Source organism: Cetorhinus maximus, chromosome 20 (assembly GCF_964194155.1).
Source record: "Cetorhinus maximus chromosome 20, sCetMax3.hap1.1, whole genome shotgun sequence".
NCBI classification, from domain to species: domain Eukaryota; kingdom Metazoa; phylum Chordata; class Chondrichthyes; order Lamniformes; family Cetorhinidae; genus Cetorhinus; species Cetorhinus maximus.
Genome location: NC_135898.1, coordinates 65965208 through 65983125, shown reverse-complemented (window position 1 = coordinate 65983125; position 17918 = coordinate 65965208). Strand labels below are relative to the sequence as shown.

Genomic DNA, 17918 nt, shown 5'->3' with positions numbered 1-17918 from the left:
ATTTATTCTGCTAGTTACATTCTCAAAAAACTCCAACAGGTTTGTCAAACGTTATTTCCCTTGCATAAACCTATGTTGACTCTTGCCCAATCCAACCATTAATTTCTAAGGCCAGAATTCTTTACCTGAACGAGCGTAAAATGACATGCGATATTTCGGTCGGTGGGTGCGTGCGGGAGTTGGTAGTGTGCCCACCAACAATTAACATGCCTATTAAGGCTATTAAAGTACCAATTAAATGAAAATTTTCACTGCCCATCCAACCTTACAGTTGGCGGAAAGGTGGAACGGCAAAAAGGCCAAGTGGCCTTTGGACTTTTTAGGAAACCTCATCCACGGGCGGGATGAGGTTCTAACAGCAATTAAAAAGTAAATAGAAATTTTAACATCTCATTAATATCGTGTCCCTGCTCATGTGACAGAGTCACATTTTAAAATTCTTTAATTTTTAATTTTCAAAAATCCTCATCTCCCTGAGGCAGCTCTGTGTCTTAGGGAGCTTTTCCTGTGCACACCTGCACGCATGCACAAAGTTCGCTGCTCGCCCTCCTCCTCCCCCGAAAACAGGCAGCGCTGAGTGCTGCAGCACGCGTTTCACGCTGGGCTGGCCTTAGTTCGCCCAATGAGGGCAATATTCTGACCTAAGTATCCAGTTATCACATTTTTTATAATAGATTCCAGCATTTTTCCCAACTACTCATGTCAGGCTAACAGATTGGTAGTTCCCCGTTTTCTCTCTCCCGCTTTTCTTAAATAACGGGGTTACATTCGCTACCTTCCAATCTGCAGAAACCATTCCAGAATCTTTAGAATTTTGGACGATGATCACCACAATGCATCCACTATCTCTACAGCCATCTTTTTCAACACTCTGGGATATAGATCATCAAGTCCAGGGGATTTACCCATTTTCAATCCTATAAATTTCTCCAGTACTAATTTTTTAACTAATATTAATTTCTTTGAGTTCCTCATTCTCGCTAATAACTTGGTTCTCTAGCATTTCTGGGAGGGAGGTTTTTTGTATCTTCCTCCATGAAGACAGACACAAGAGCCTCTCCGTCATGGCAAAATTGGGGGACGAGCCTGGAAATCCTAAGTCCCGCCACCAAACACAGCACTTCCTACTTTCGCAGGGGTGGGACTGGAGCTGGTCTAGGGTTTGCGTATGCACAATTTATGGTGGCAACTGGCCATGTAAATCATCAGCTGCCTCCACTGAAGTGGGATTTTGATAGGCCAAGAGTGCAAAACCCGGAATGTGCAGATTAGACCAGGTTAGAGCTGGTTTGAACTTGAAGGATTCACTTGTATAGCCAGAGTACCCATTTGGAAAGGTAAGGTACCCCTCTGGATATGGTCCCGGGACACCCCTGGGAGAGGTGATGCACTCTTTCGGCTTGTTAAAACTAAACATGATTGTGTGTAAAAAGCGCAGAAAATTCATTAGAACTGACAAACTGTCAAAGCCCTCAAAGAACTGTGAAAGCTGTCAAATGCCTGTCAAGCTCTCAAACAACTGTCAAGCTGTCAACGAGCTGTCAAACTGTCAAAAAACTATCAAAGGATATTAGGTGGGTAGGCATGAGGGTTAAGGGCAAAGGGTGGTGGGTGGAGATACATGGGTTGGCACTAAGTTGGCATAGGGGCTATAAAGGGTCATGGAGATGTGGGGTCATGGGGAGGGGTTGGTAGGGGGTCATGGATTCAAATGGTGGTATGAAGGGCCATGGCAGGATGGGTAGAGGGGCAGGGATTAGCATAGGGGATGTGAGGGGCAATGGAGGGTGGGTAGGAGCATGGGGGCACAAGGGGCCATGGGGTGGGTGGGTGGCATGAGGTTGGGGGGGGGGGGGGGGGGGGTGGTGTGGGCTGGAGGGCTATTTTTTGTTTCAATCTTTTTTACAAATCTAATTCAACAAAGTGTTAGAGCATTGAGGGAGCCCTTCTGTCCAGGCCATCTTCGCAACCAGCAACCTCCACACTGGGGTGGGCTGGTGGACTCGACTTCTAATCCAGCCCACCACCGTCAACACCCATCCCTCCCACCCCCTACAGAATAAAAATCAGCCATTTTTAAAGGTTGGTTTCGCAGAGCCAAGAATTCTCCCGTCTCTGCACATCTGACCCAGGAGTGAAAACCTGGGCCAACGTGTTTGTTTAGTTTCACTGCCATTTCCTTATTCCCGATTATAAATTTCCCTGTGTCTGCCTGTAAAGGACCCATGTTTGTCTTTGATAATCTTTTCCTTATTACATACCTATTGAAGCTTTTACAGTCCGTTTTGATGTTTCTTGCTAGTTTACTGCCAGATTCTATTTTCCCTTTCTTTATCAGTTTCTTTGTCCTCTTTTGCTGTATTCTAAAATGCTCCCAATCCTCAGTTACTAGATTTTTTGGCAGCTTGATAAGCCTCTTCCTCTGATCTAATATAATCTTTAAGTTCTCATTTTTAGCAACTTCTCTTGCTATTTTTGAAATAACTTGTTATTCAATTAATATCTCTGCCAAAAACATTTTTTGATGCATAGAGTGCCTAGCTTAAGGTATTCCACTATTAAGAATTTCCCTTCTAATAAAAAGTGAAAAAAAATTGGCTTGCAATCCAGAAATTTAGACTATTCCCCTCCACACCCGCGAGATATATGTGCTTGCTTTATTTGTGAAATGAAAAGTAAAAGGTCCCTTGCATGTAGCATCTCACATTATTCAGTTATATAATCAAACAAACTCATAAAGTTTGCTTATTTCACTTTGGAATCTCTCTACAATTACAATGAAAATGCAGCCTGAATCCAGAGTAATTGCCTAATTAATGTAACTCCTGTTATATTAAAATTTTGTGGAAGAGGGACTCTTACTCTACTTCACTCTGAAGTCAGTTTGGACCTCAGCTCTGGATTCACACTTCCCAAGTTGGTACAAAGCAAAAACTTACAACATAGTCATAGCCCAGGATATATAGCTCATGATGTGTATATATTTCAGAAATGTAAAAATATCTTAGATAGTTATTGATTTTCTGTGTATTCTTGTACATTATGTTTGGTGAGATGTTATTCTTTTAAACGAAAGGATATTTAAATCCATAATAATTGCTAGCAAAATTTGGACATGAAAGTTTTTTTTAAAATTCATCCATGGGATGTGGGCATCGCTGGCTGGGCCAGCATTTATTGCCCATCCCTAACTGCCCTTGAGAAGGTGGTGGTGAGCTGCTTTCTTGAACCGCTGCAGTCCATGTGGTGTAGGTACACCCACAGTGCTGTTAGGGAGGAAGTTCCAGGATTTTGACCCAGTGACAGTGAAGGAACGGCGATACATTTCCAAGTCAGGATGCTGAGTGGCTTGGATGGGAACTTCCACGTGGTGGTGTTCCCATATGTCTGTTGCCCTTGTTCTTCTAGATGGTAGTGGTCCTTTGCTTGGAAGGTGCTTTCTAAGGAGCTTTGATGAGTTCCTGCAGTGCATCTTGTAAATGGTACACACTGCTGCCACTGTGAGCTGGTGGTGGAGGGAGTGAATATTTGTGGATGGGGTACCAATCAAGCAGGCTTTGGTGGTATATGAATGCTGATGTCTTGTATGATTGTGAAATGCTAACCATATATTGTCACCCAGTGCAAATAAGATGTAAAAATCTTAATTAAAAAAGCTTGTGAATAGGCAGGGCTATTGCTCTTTGGTTGCTATCTGTGCCTAGAATGCTGAGAGGTATCGTGTAGTACAATGCTACATTAGCTCACTAAACAGTATCATGACGCTCCCAGCACAAAATGCTTGTTGTGCGACGAGTGCTGTGGGGTCAAGCTGGTTATCTGTAAAGCTGTACTGCTGCTGAGATGTGGCTCCTGCAACTTGTTACAACAGATTAATTCCAGGCTATCAATAGATATTGGGTAAAGGACTAATGCATTTAATTGTGCAGGCATTTAAGTAAAGCTGTTATTTATTGCAACTTATCTTTGTTTGCTTTCCACCTGAATTGTTGGTCTACAGGTATCTCTTCAGCCTCCTATTTGTAGTTCTCTGATGAGCTACAACATTTATGAGTGAAATCAGGAGCTCTTTTTCACAAAGGATAGTGGAAATCTGGATTCTTTCCCTTATAAGGCTTAAGTAAGGATATCAAAGAACATGGATCAAAGGAGGTAAATGGTGTTGACGTACCGATCAGCCATGATCTAAGTGAATAGCAGAACAGGCTTGAGGGGCTGAATGACATACACCTGTTCCTATACTCATATAAAGGCATCTGGTTCGTATGCCTTCACAGATCCTTCTTATTCTTCTCCAGATATAAATAATGAATAGCCACTGCTGCCATATAGGCCCTGTCCAATTCCAATTCCCATGGACAGTGAAAGCAAAAAAAAATACAACTAAAAGAAATAGAAAGGTTATTGGTTCAAATTACACCTATTTCTTACAACTAGCAGGCAGACTTCTTAACAAGGGCTATATTGGAGCTTATTATCTAGTGCTGGTTTCATATGGCTACTGAAGAGATGCAATAGCTGTTCAGCTATTGAGACCATATTAAAAGATCTGAATTTTATTTACCTATATTTTGGTCCTGTAATGGACCAATTGTATATCAAGCATGGCCAGTACCATTAGTGCTTATACCACGATACATGCAAAGGCTCATCATAGAGCAATAATATATGTTGTCTATGCCTGATGAACTGTGGCACTGAAACTCACATTTGTGTGTCACAGTTTAGGAGCTAACTCACAAGGTATGGGCTGGGATTTTCCACTCCCATTCACAATGGGCATCATGGTGGGCGGGAGCATGAGAAGGCCAAAAATCAGTTTTGCGGCATTGTAAAACCAGTTTGTGATTGTGCACTGCAGCCTTCAATGGCGGGCCACATTTCCTGCTGCAGCAAGTCGGGAATGTCATTTCAATATTTTTGCATCTCATTATAAGGGCTCCTTGTTAATATGGCAATCATCTTGTTAAAACAATTGGCAGTTAAACAGGTGATGGGCATTAATTATCCCAAATGAATAGAATAAAAAGGTACAGCTGGAACACTTTGTGTAAAAGCTACTAGGAAATTAGTAGCACTGAGGAGTTGTCTTGGAAATAAACCAGCTTTAACCAAGAGACCTGCCTGGATTAATTCTTCCACCACAACCTCTTATTGTGAGTAACACCCCTCACTGGAATCAACCCCCCATGCTGGATCATCAGGGCATGTTGGTGTGTAGTTAGAACGACATGTTTTGCAATGGTATATAAGCAACGTACGCTTGGCGCTCATGGTAATCAGCGCCAGGCTTCGCAGGCAGCACCACATCATTTTCAGGGGATTGTCATGGGCAAGCCTTTACCTACCAGACCAGGGTAGTGTCTTCTATTGTGCTGCAAGGTTAGGGCTCCACTGGGGAAGGGGGGAAACTGACCTGAGGCATAGGAAGAAGCTACAGGGCAAGGCTTCACTGGGGGGTAAGAGCGGGGAAGGTTGCACTCAGACACATGACTGGGGAGGGGGAAGTGTGGGCGGTTAGCGTCCTCAGAATGACATAAGCCACTTGAGGCCAGAATGGGAGGAGCACTGAGTGAAGAAGCGCTTCAGTTTACATTGTTGAGCTGGCAAAGACTGTCCTTATCCCAGTCCAGGGAGCAGGAGGGCATATCAGTCCAGTCTCAGTCGTGCCCAGCAAGTTGTGCACAGGGCATTGTCGAAACATCACGTGCCTTGGTCCATGGGGTTTCTGGCATCATACTGGGCCACAGATGGCACACTCATTCAGGGGAGGTATCTGCAGCCTACAGATGAGGAGAAGGTATTGTGGGGACATCTGAAGTTGTGTGCGGGATGGGGGACGCTATATGTTTAACTCTGCAAGTTGCCTCAAGACGGGCAGGGGTGAGATCTACATGGGGTATAGACACATCCACATCAAAATGTTCAGGGGCTAACAAACGGATATCCACAAAAATCACAATAGGATCAAGGAATACGGAGGAGTATTGAGAGGTCTTGGGGGAAGGGAAACCTGAACATTAGGCTTCTCCGGGATGATGGGAGAGTTTTCCACACACACAGGGAGGGTTGAAGTTGGCCTGGCAGTGAGAGCTCAACACCACCATCTTCCAACCTGCAGCGATGGTGCAGTACAAAATTAAAATGAGGAGATACGCTGCAGGTGAGGGCTCTGAGAACAGGTGGGAGGGCAAGTGCGTGCACCGGGAAGGGGGGAGGGGGAGGGGGGTGCTGATTAATGGGGCACCCAACTGTACTGTGCATTCCCAAATGAGAGATGCACAGCTGAAACATGTTAGGAGCCTTTCAATAACAATACAATCAGGAAGGTGAAGCAATGATTTGCATTCATGTGAGACTAATCCAGAAAAATGGCTCTAATCGATCTCCTTGTTTTAACCCCTTGTTCAGAGCATGAAAAATACCCAGAGCGATAACGAACTCCAGAGCAATTAAGTGACTGGACAAGCTTCAGATGCATGTTAGAATCGTGGCGCTGTCAGGTTCACAGAAGAGAAGCCTCAGGACCCCCTCAAATAATCTCATGTCCTCACTAAACATTTTCCCTCATGTTTATTTTAAAGAGTGTAGGATTAGAGTGCAGTGAATAAGGCTCCCAGCACCTGGGCTGAAAGCAGCACATGCAAGTGCCTGGCCAAAGCAATCTCATAGCAGTCGGTCATGTGAACAGTGGAGGTAGTAGAGGTGGAAGAAACACCTTGAAACACACCCTGCGCTAGGCAGGATTTCAGGGCGAATAGTTGTCGACACTGGAAATCCTTGAACCTACATTCACTGACGAGTAATTGGCAGAAATAGGAAGTTTGGAGGCTAATGGTGACTCATGTCTGTCTCTCTTGATACTGCAGCGAGGACACCATCTGCAGGATGGAGCCTGGATTTATTGCTGCTGCATAATCGCATACAGGCAGGAGAGAATTAGGAAAAGATTGCAAAAGAGGTGCCTGGCTCACCAAAGGGAGGAACAAAACCATCAAGACCAAGGGGCAGTAGGAGCAGAGGATAACATTCACAGAGACGTTGTGCATGGGCAGCTTGCAAGACTGAGGGTGTCCAGAACTCGCATGTCTTATCTGCAGATGAGCGACAGACAGTGTCGTCGACACCTCTGCATGTTCAGGGGCCTGGTGACTCCAGTACACTCCCCAGAGGATCGCATGGATCATCATGGTTTGCTGTGCGCTGCACCACCTAGTGCTGCAAAGTGGGGAAGACATGCCCAATGCTGACATAGAGGAGCTCTACATCTCTTCCGATGAGGAGGACATCGAAGGGTTGACGTTGAGTTTGAGGAAGCCGAGGCTGTAGGAGAAGAGGCCATAGCAGGGGCCAGATGAGGCAGGTGTGTGCGTGAGGCCCTGACAGACACCAGATTCCATGAGGATGACGAGTTGCAGTGAGTACCCTCTTGGACAAGTGCCCTCCATCATGGGCTTACAATAACCTCAGCGTTGCTATTCCTCTCATTTCAACCATATTCCATATGAGGGTGAATAGTTACATATCAGGCTTACACTGCCATGATCCTTTGAATGATGATTAAGCCTCAGGAGTATGCGTCCTTGCTGAGATGAGGTGCTAACTGGAGGAGGGAATCCCGGCACGAGACAGAAGGTGCTGCCTCTTCAAGCATCTTTCCAGAATCCCAGTCGCAGAGAACCAGGAGCTGTTCCACTATCCTCAGGGGGCTCGTAGCTGTATGCCTTAGTGTGCCTTTTTTGTTCCTCAAGGAGATCTATCTCCAGCAATGGGACAATCCATTCTGTGTAACATCGATGGTGAAAGTGATAGGTGACACTTGGGTGAAAACAGCCGAGGACATTCTGCAGGTGTGCAGCTAATCAGGGATGATTCCAGCATCTGTGTCACTACCTTTTCTATCACATTAACATTTAGTACTCTCAGTTGGGGATGCTGGCCTGCTTTTATCCTTGCCTAATTATAAATGTGGACCACCCGAGGTTGACGATGTTCAACCACTTGCCCACTTGCGTGCCAGACATCACGATGTCTCCCCTTCAAGAGGCGCATTGTGCCCTCATGACCAGCTCTGGCCCTTGCGAACTCCAAAATGCTCAGACACCATGAAGCCTTCAAGGTCATGAATCATTGTTAATAAAGACGCACTTCAGCTTCTGTACATCCTTGCTCCTATCCCATTGCTCCCCTCAACATTGTCTAAAGCTACGATGTGTGCTTCCAGAACATGCTCAAAGGCTTTACTGACCACCAGAAATCACCAATTGCAATTAGCATCACTCATCTTGGCAAGTGTTTGGTTGGTGGGATGGACAGTGCTGTATCCCAACATTGCAACGAGAGCCTTGTGGCCGCAATACAGACAGTTACAGGTTGAGAAATGCTGAAGGTCGCTGAATGAGCACCAGGGCAATAATGTGTCTGAGAGGGGCAGAGCTTCGGCACCTTAAGGTGGCAAAGCGCTTCTACTTATTGGTGAGCTTAGCAGATGTACACTCGGAAAGTCAAAAACGCGGTTGGCAGACAGGAGCGCACACGAGCTCTGAGTATGGGCTCACTGCATGAAAACCCTGCTGGATGACAGACAGCACATGGAGTTGACTGATTTATGACCCTTCTCCATGTGTGATCACTTCTCTCCTTGTGCACTACACCTTCGCCTTTCAAGGATGCAGATATGATGGGAGAACACCTGTGCCTCAATGTGACACCGCCAAGAATAAATATGAAATGACCCTGCAAAGCATGTGAGCGAGGTTCCTTTCAGAAGCACACTTAACATTAAGGTCGAGGCATCAATGATGTTGAGAATGATCTGAAAAAGGGCCACACATTGTGGTGATATGGAAGCACACTACATAGACGAGAATCTTGAGTTCTGGCATTCCACCCTCCCGGTCTGGGACCTCTCCCTGTGATTGTGTGTGAGCTTGTTCTGCATAAAGGCAGATGGAGACTGTGAGCAGAAGGTACGCCAGGGCGGATGATAAGGATGCCTGGCTATGTGGATGGTGAGTGGAGCCATGGACAGGATGAGGACGCAGGCTCCAGAGGAAATGAACCCAGATGGAGATGTGAAGGTCTCTGTGAGAGTGAGTGGTGGTGTCGCTTGAGCTGGCAGTGTGATATTCCAGTGAATGTGTGATGAGCTTGTCAGTGTGTGAGTTGAGCGTGATAAGATCATTGACTTATGTTAAGGAAGAGACCATTCAGCCTCTTTCTGCACTGGATGGCTGCCCTCCTCTGCGCAGCATCGGCACTGACCACCGCTGCCCAAGCCGGAGTGGTGAGGTTGGTGGACCTCCTGCAGCCATCACAAGGGTAGAGGACATTGCTGCGGGCCTCCACAGCGTCCAGCAGGCGTTTCAGTGAGGCTTCACTAAACTTGGGGACTGACATCTTCTTCCCTTTTGGGCCATGTTTCTCATCTGTGGCAGCCCTGGGCTACAGATATTGACAAAGCTCTGCATGGGTGCCGTTTTAAATATGGCGCCCGGAGTGAGGAAGCCGAGAGCTCACAGCGGGGTGGGTGAATCAGAGGCCGCCCTCCCGCAATCTGGCATGTTTCCCGTGCATGCATAATTAATGCAGCAGGGAGCAGATGATATGGCATGAAAACCCGCCACTGAGGCCAGGGGGTAGAATGACATTTTTCATGGTCGCTGAAGCACTCACTGCAATTAGGGGAAAATCCGGCCCTTAGTAAAAATCTGAATAAATGCTGTAAAGCAATTCAAGAGTTAAAGCAATATCAAGGTATGAAAGTGAAGTTTGAGTGATCAATTATGTCATTCAGATCTCAAAATTATCGAATTTGACATATTGCAACAATTTTGTTTTTCCCTGATGTTGCTTACGGTGAATCCAAGGTTATGCTGTTGATATGAGGGAGAGGAGGAACGTCTGTGTATGGAAATAGAGGAAGAGGTGCAGACCTTGAATTTGGAAAGAAATGTCAAATGTTTTTGTCCAGAAACAGTGAAGCACTTTTTCGTCTCCTACACACACCAGGTGATCAAACAGTTTTTTGAATGATTTGATTAGTTTATTTTTCTACTTTTTAAATTGGTATATTTTGCTCATGGCTACAGTGTTCACTTGTTGCTGTTTTGCAAAGATGAAATTTGAGCCAAAGGAAGTGTGACACTGGAGCATCAAACCACCTCTGGGATTATTCGCAGTAAATCTGATGATGCACTGTTTTATAAAGAAAAGAATATGTAATACACAAGTGTATTTTTCTGCTGGCATCATGGAACTATCAGAAAGAGTAAACTTCCATCAGATTTGCATGGTCTAGCTTTGAACCCATGCAGTCAAAGAACAGGTTGCTGCACCATCCAGATAATCTCTGAAATAGGTCTTGATAATACTAAATTATTCCATCACCTATCCTACATCCTGCCGAACATATACTATCCATCATCAAAACTGCTTCCTCCTAGATGTGAATCGTAACTTGTCTTCATACTTGCATCATTTTTACTGTGCTCAAAGCCTTGGCCATACCTTCTTACCACTAGAGATCTAGATCAAAGTCTTCTCATACTTGGTGGTTATTTAATGGGCACATTAGCATTATTTTGGGAGTGGTAGTCACAATTATTTTATGGTGTATTGATGTATGTGACTTCTTGATGTAATAGTATGTTATTTTATGGAGTATTGGTGTATGCATTTGAGTGTCATTGTATATTGTACTGATGTTCCAAAAAAAAAACTGATTTTACTGATATTCTCCAAACATAACCAGGGCCGGAATTTTTCGGATGGTGCGGTTTCCCTTTCCAACATCCAAAGAGTCGGCAGGGATTCATGCTTGAATGGGCATCAGTTAGCTGCAGGTGGGACTTCTGCCCCTCATTTGAGATGATGTCCTGCCTTAGAGACCAGATTGGCTGGCAGCTCTCCAGTCCCTGCAGCAACCAAGAGCTGCAATGGATTGAAGAGGAACTTCAGGAAGATGCCTCAGCCCAATTCCTGGGACCAGAGGACCATGTACGCTTAAGGGATCCCAGGACTGGGAGGGTAGAGAAGGCCTAGGGTGGGGAGGGTGGAGAGAGAAGTGAAAGGAGATCCAGCAGCCACTGGACCTGAAGGGGGTGGGGGATGCTTGCAGTCAGAAGAGGGCTTCTGATGGAGGTGCCCCACCCCCTTTCCCGCCTGAGATCTAAGCCTGTTCTTTTTTAGGTTTCCTCCACGCCAGGTGAATCCTCCAGTCAGCCTAAAAATTGAGGCTGGGTGGGAAACGGTCCCTAAGTGGCCAAACATTTGTCACTTAAGTGCCTCAAATGGGGCAAGGGCAGGCATTCTGCCAAAGCCTTGCCCGCCCCAGTGTAAAATCGCTACAAAGTCGGGGCTGACAGGAATACAGAGGGAATCTTGCTTCTTCAATTTCACGCTCTCCCACACCCACTGCCTAAAAACCCACTGGCGTGGGAAGCATGAAATTCAGGCCCAGGCATTTTGGCATCAAATTTTTCCCCTTGTTTTTCATCTGATTTTAACATCAGAAGCAGAGAAAGATTTTTAAATCAGCACAATAAAAAGTGATTTGAAAGATCCTTGATTAATACCATTAGGAGAGAAAGATACTGACAATTAAAATGATAGATCAAAAAAAATGTTTCTGTCAGTGTCAGTCACAATTGGAGCATTCTTGCCTCTGTGTCAGAAGTTTGCACAGAGCTGTGAATACTGTATTTTTTTTTATTCATTCATGGGATGTGGCCATTATGACAAGGCCAGCATATATTATCCATCCCCAATTGCCCTTGAGAAAGGGCAATGGGCAACCTTCTTGATATGCTACAGTCCATCGTAGAAGTTTTGAAACAACCGAGTGGCTTGCTAGGTCATTTCAGAGGACTGCTAAGAGTCAACCACATTACCACATTGGAGCTACGTGTAGGCCAGGCCAGATAAGGAAGGCAGGCTTGCTTCCCTAAACAGCATCAATTTACCAGTTCAATTTTTACGACAAAATGGTCATTTCATGGTCACATTATTGATACTAGGTTTTTATTCCAGATTTATTTTTAATTAACTGAATTTAAATGCCTCAACTGCTGTAGTGAAATTTGAACTCATGTCTCTGGGTTATTTGTCTAGGCCTTGTATAACTATTCCAGTAAGATAACTATTATGCCACAATAGCTGATACTCTCAGATTTGGATATTTTTTGAAGAATTGAGGCATTTTCATGGTGTTCGGGCCAATATTTATCCCTTGGCCAATGACAACAAAACTGATTAACAGGTCATTTATCTCATTGCTATTTACCAGACCTTGCTGTGCACTAATTGGCTGCTGTGTTTGCCTATAAAATGACTGACTAATTTTCAAAAGGACGCTATGCAAATACGAAGCTTTTTTTTCCCTGTTTATTCTGTGCAAATCAAATTGACAGCCATTTTAAACAATGACTGTATTAACTATTATCCTGACAAAGACGATGAGCTAAGACACAAAGTGTATTAATTTCCTTGCATCAAAAAATATTAACATTGCATAGTTATTCAAAGGGACAACTTACCAAGATTATACCACATGTCCCTGATCTCAAATCCGATTTGTCTCCTCATGTCACCATATCTGAGAAAAAAAATAAAATCATTAACACAAATTTACTTCGATATCCTTAATATTTTGCTTGGTTCAAAGCAGAACTAATTGATTCCAAGAAATAAAATGTGGCAGCTAAAAAACACTTGGCAAGATTCCATATCAGAGAACACTGTTGACATTCAGCAGGTCAGACAGCATCTGAAAGAACACTTAAAAAAAAGAGCAGTTTAAAGGGATGGAAAAAGGAAAACAAAAACACAAAATGGGCTTCCAGCCTTCCATTTTTTGTTTGCTTTTATAAACTGCTCATCTGTAATATCTTACAGTTCTGAAAAAGTGACATGTCTGATATGTTAACTTGTCTCTTTTCTAACAGATGCTGACTGACCTGCTGAGTGTTTCCAGTAGCTTGTGTTTGGCTGTAGCTTCGGCAATTGCTACAGGAGGGTGTCTTATTTTGCTTTTAAAAAAATTACTATTGTTTAAATAAATTTGGCTGCCAAACAAAAGTAGCTAGAATTTGGGGAACCCAGAGTGGGGGGAGGGTACAGTGGACTAGACATTCTCCTCTAACACCTGATTTCCAACCTAGCACAAACTGATATGATGAAAAATCTTCCAGGTCCACACACAATAAAGTTTCAAAGTGAAATTCATTTATGTAGTCTCCTTGCAGTTCCCACTTGCCATCATGGGCGTAGGAAACAGATTAAATGTCACACTGAGCCACTAGCAGGCTGCAGGAATAGAGTGGAAAGAGTTCCATTTTGCAACCATTAGATCTGATGTGGGAATGCTTGATTCCCATAATGTGTGTGTTGACTGAGAAATGCTCCACTTCCTAGTTCTAGTATCCATCACCATGATATGCACTAAATAAGGCAGTAAAAATAAAATAGCTGGGAATTAATTTTTGAAAGGTAACCTTTTACTTGATTGATATGATTACAAATAACAAGCCTTTGCATATGAGTTTTGAATCCTTAAGTGTTTTGTTTGATATGAAGTTCTGAATTTTAACTAACCGACAGTTAATATCAGCCTTTTTCTTAGACCTCAGTGTGTTTTGATCCTTGATTCACATATATTCACATAATTTCTGATTATCTAAATACTCTTTCATAAGGTATTTACTTCTTCAGAGAATAGCATACAGACATAAAAATATGAAACATATTTTAACTACTAAAGCGTTTACTGAGGTTTCTAAGTGATGTTCAAATATTGATTCAGTTTTCATCTCAGTCCCAATTAACTGAGGTAATTTTCACAGTTCCATAATTAATATAAAAATCATAAAAACATTTTGCTTGCATTATTAGTATGCATTAAAAATGTGTTTAATAAAGCAATCTCCAGGAAGTTCAAAGTCTTAACAACAAAACCACTGTTGTCAATTACTTGATTCATCACTCATAACATTTTCGAATTCCAGGTTTGCTTCTCATTTGTCCTAGTGCAGCACAGCCTTTTACCTCTCAGTAATGTTGTACATGCATAATAAAGCACAAAGAGTGTTGCAAGCTCACCTGATCTTGTGCTGCATATTGCTTTGTCATCTTTACATTTACATTTCTAAGAAACTGAAACAACTTATTGGTCTGATCTTTACTATCAATACTGTCTTAACTTTCATTGGCAATTAGAGGCATGTTCATTGCATGTTTTGGAATATGCACACACACATCTCTGCCTTCTTCTACTCAACAGCAATACAAGTTTGTATTGCAACTGCAGTCGCTTTTATTCAACTTTGTTAAAACATTGTATTGCTAGGCACAAATATAACTGTGACAGTACATTCAAGTGCCAATCAATATTCTACACAGTGGGGGTCAATTGGCATCTGCCCTGGGATTGTGCAGGACAGCATTTTGTACCTGTCCAGGCCCAGAACTGTCACCATTTCCTGTCCAGGCTTATCTCCTGGATGTGCTATGCACCTGAAAATTTAGTAGTGAATTTGGGCTGGAAATGCCTCATCCCATCTCTTCTTGCATACTAATACTGGGCCTATGGCTATTACAGGCACATCCCTGTCACCGCGCCCCCCCCCACCCACCAGGTGGTCCTAGAAATCTCAAGGAAAAGTAAAAGCGGCAGAAACCACTGAAATGGGTCTCTTGTCACTTTTTGCTCACCTTTGCATTCAGGAAATGGGTGAACCCCAGGTCCAAGATTTAGAAAAATAATTTCATCTCTACTATAACATAACTTGATGTATACAGAGTTACACAAACTTCACATTCACTGCTACTGCAATTGGCAGTCAGACGAACCTCTATTCCAGTCCATTTTTGGTGAATGATGTAGGAAAAATGTATAGGAGAAAGCTGTGTAAAAAAATCAAGATTAGACTGAATGAGGGTTACACATGGTTCAATATGTCCTTGAGATGTTCTGAGGAATAGCTGCTCACTGGCAAGGAGGCAGACATCATGAAGAAAGATCATTCATGGCTGTGTGCAATTCATACCTACACAAGCAAATATGTTAAGCCTTTTGAAATTGGACATACTGGCAATGAAACATCCATTACTAGCATAAATTACTACAGCAATTAAAATATAAAAACACAAAATATCCACTTTTACATACTAACTTGCAGTCATAACACAAAGCCATCATATTATACTGTGTCAGATTAAAGATACAGATTATATAAAGTCACCCTGCTCTCCCTACTTTTCTATATTTTGTACATAAAACCTTTAAAAGAATGTTTGCATTAATATAAAGCAAGGCAGCTTTACTTGTGACTTAAGTACAGCATAAAACGACCAGTTCTTCAAAGAATCTCAAATATGGTATAATGTCTGCGATAGACATCTTTGAGATACTTCAAAGAAATGACCTTTGCGTGTGTCACTGTAACTGAATTCAAAACTGAAATGATTGCTAAGCATCAAGACAGTATTATGTTGCTTCCTGAAACACTGTCAAAACTTTATAAAGCGGATGCCTATATTTACCAAGCAACTGGCTATTGTTTATTCAATACTTCTCATGCCAGACAGCTGCATTCATGTTTTTATTTCTTCCATGAATTAGTGTTTTTCTGTTACTCATGCTCTCCTGAAAGTGCTGGTTCTTGCCAAGACACAGATCCAGAGGGTCTAACATTCATCTGGGGTCTCACTGCACCCAAGGGTTTTAAACAAAGTAGCTGCAGAGCTAGTGGATACATTGGTTTTGTCCCCATGGATTGGAAGGTAGCAAGTGTAACTTCAATATTCCAGAAGTAAAAAGAAAGAAAATGGGGAACCAAAGGCCAGCTGGCCAGACATCAGTAGTGGGGAAAATGTTAGAACCTATTATTAGGGACGCGGTAACAGTTGTTGTCATCCTTCCACCTACTCAGGATGACAGACATGTAGCAAGCCAAATCCATTGGGGATGGGGTAGTATCATATGGTATACTTTTGCTGATGGCTGAAGAGACCAATTCGTGAGAAGCAGGTTCTGCCACAAGTGCTACATGTGAAGTGATTATCTGGTGTCAGTGCCTGTTGCCAAGCCGCTCCAGCCACTAAAACTGGCACGTGCCGCCCCACAGGTGATGTCGCCATTTTCCTCTGTTATCAGCTGGTGTCTTGTAGATGCAAAAATTGATGTTTAAGGCCTTCATGTCATGCTTGCAAGCATGACATGACTCCGGCTACCATTCAGAAAATCTTTAGGGATGCAGCTGTCTTCCATCCAGTGAATGTGCCACAACCAGCGAAGTTGTCTCTGCTTGATGAGTGTCAACATACTTGGGAGAGCTGCCTTTGAGAGCACTGCCACTTTTGTGACTTTGTCCTTCCATTAGATGCCCAGAATGCACTGCAAACAGCGAAGATGAAAGTTGTTGAGCTTCCTTTCTTGATAGCTGTAAGTTATCCATGTTTCACAGCCATACCATAAGGTTCTGAGAACACAGGGGATTCTAACAGTGTACTTAGAAAATTATAACACAAATTTATGGAAGGGAAATCGTGTTTGATAAATCTGTTGGGTTTTTTAAGGTTACAACTAGCAGGGTAGCTGAGGGAGGACCAGTGGATGTAGTTTCTTTGGATTTTCAAAAAGCATTCGATAATGCACCACACAGGTTTAGGACTCATGGGGTTGGGTATTATATTAACATGGATTGAGGATTGGTTAACAAAGAGACAAGATGATTAGGAATAAATGGGTCACTTTCAAGTTGGCAAGGTGTCACAAAGATCAGTGCTTGGGCCTCAGCTATTTATAATCTATATCAATGATTTAGATTAGGGAACTGCTTATAATGTATCCGAGATTGCTGAAGATACAAAATTAGATGGGAACATAAGCTTTGAGGAAGACATAAAGTATAGGCAGTAAAGGGATACAGATAGGTTAAGTGAGTGAGCAAGAACATGGAGATGTAATATAATGTAGGAATGTGTGAAGTTACCCACTTTGGAAGCAAGATAAAAAAGATTTTTTTTTTAAATGGTGAGAGACTGGAAAATGCTCATATTCAGAGAGATCTTGGTGTCATTATACATGAATCACAGAAGTTAACATGCAGGCACAGCAAGCAATTAGGAAAGCAAATAGTATGTTAGCCTTTATTATAAAGGGATGAAATATAAGAATAAAGAAGTCTTACTACAATTATAGAGGGCCTTGGTGAGATAACACCTGTAGTACAGAATACAGTTTTGGTCTCTTCACCGAAGGAAGGATATGCTTGCCTTAGAGAAGTGGTTGCCAACCTTTACTTATTTTTTACCCTCTTACAGAAATATAGTTTCCCACGGAGGCCTAACAACAAACTGGTTTAATATTTTAACCTCGTTAATGTTGAAACATTGTACAAAATGTACAAATTATAATACACATATATAACTTAAACAATGGATTTCCATTAATATGGCTGATGAGATTGTTTTCTTGAGTATAGCTGCATAATGTTTAGAGTGATAGCTGATAGTTGTAATTGCTTTCTACACATTAGCTTCACTTTTCCCCTAAGCTCCTCTGCATGTCCACCAGTCACTGCTCCTTTAAATGCATTCTCAAAATCTTGGCCAGATTTTGGTCACCACCAACTAATCTCTCCCTCCATGACTGGCATTCTTATCCTGCCAACTTCCATTTGTGAAGTCACTTTGGAAATGTTTTTCTTTATGTTAAAGGCACTATAGGAATGCAAACTCTTTATATGAATTTGGTATTCAGATTATTGTGTTATACCCGCGCACAAATCAATTGAAGCTTTTTCATCAAGACATGCTCCTTTAAAAGTTGGTGACATAATGCACACATTTATATAAAATGTAAATAATACATTTCATTAATGAGTGTTAAATGATATTTAGATTTTCTGATTCTGTGA

The 17918-nt window shown here is 42.6% G+C and overlaps 1 protein-coding gene across 2 annotated transcripts in view; it reads right to left on the bottom strand.

The window, feature by feature from the left end:
* The window catches only part of dock1 (dedicator of cytokinesis 1), a 667847-nt gene that overhangs the window by 151960 nt on the left and 497969 nt on the right, over positions 1-17918 (bottom strand). For both annotated transcript variants that reach the window (XM_078564873.1, XM_078564874.1), the window contains one exon: positions 12537-12595. In XM_078564873.1, coding sequence (XP_078420999.1) covers positions 12537-12595 — 59 coding nt within the window. The remainder of the gene's footprint in view (positions 1-12536; positions 12596-17918) is intronic.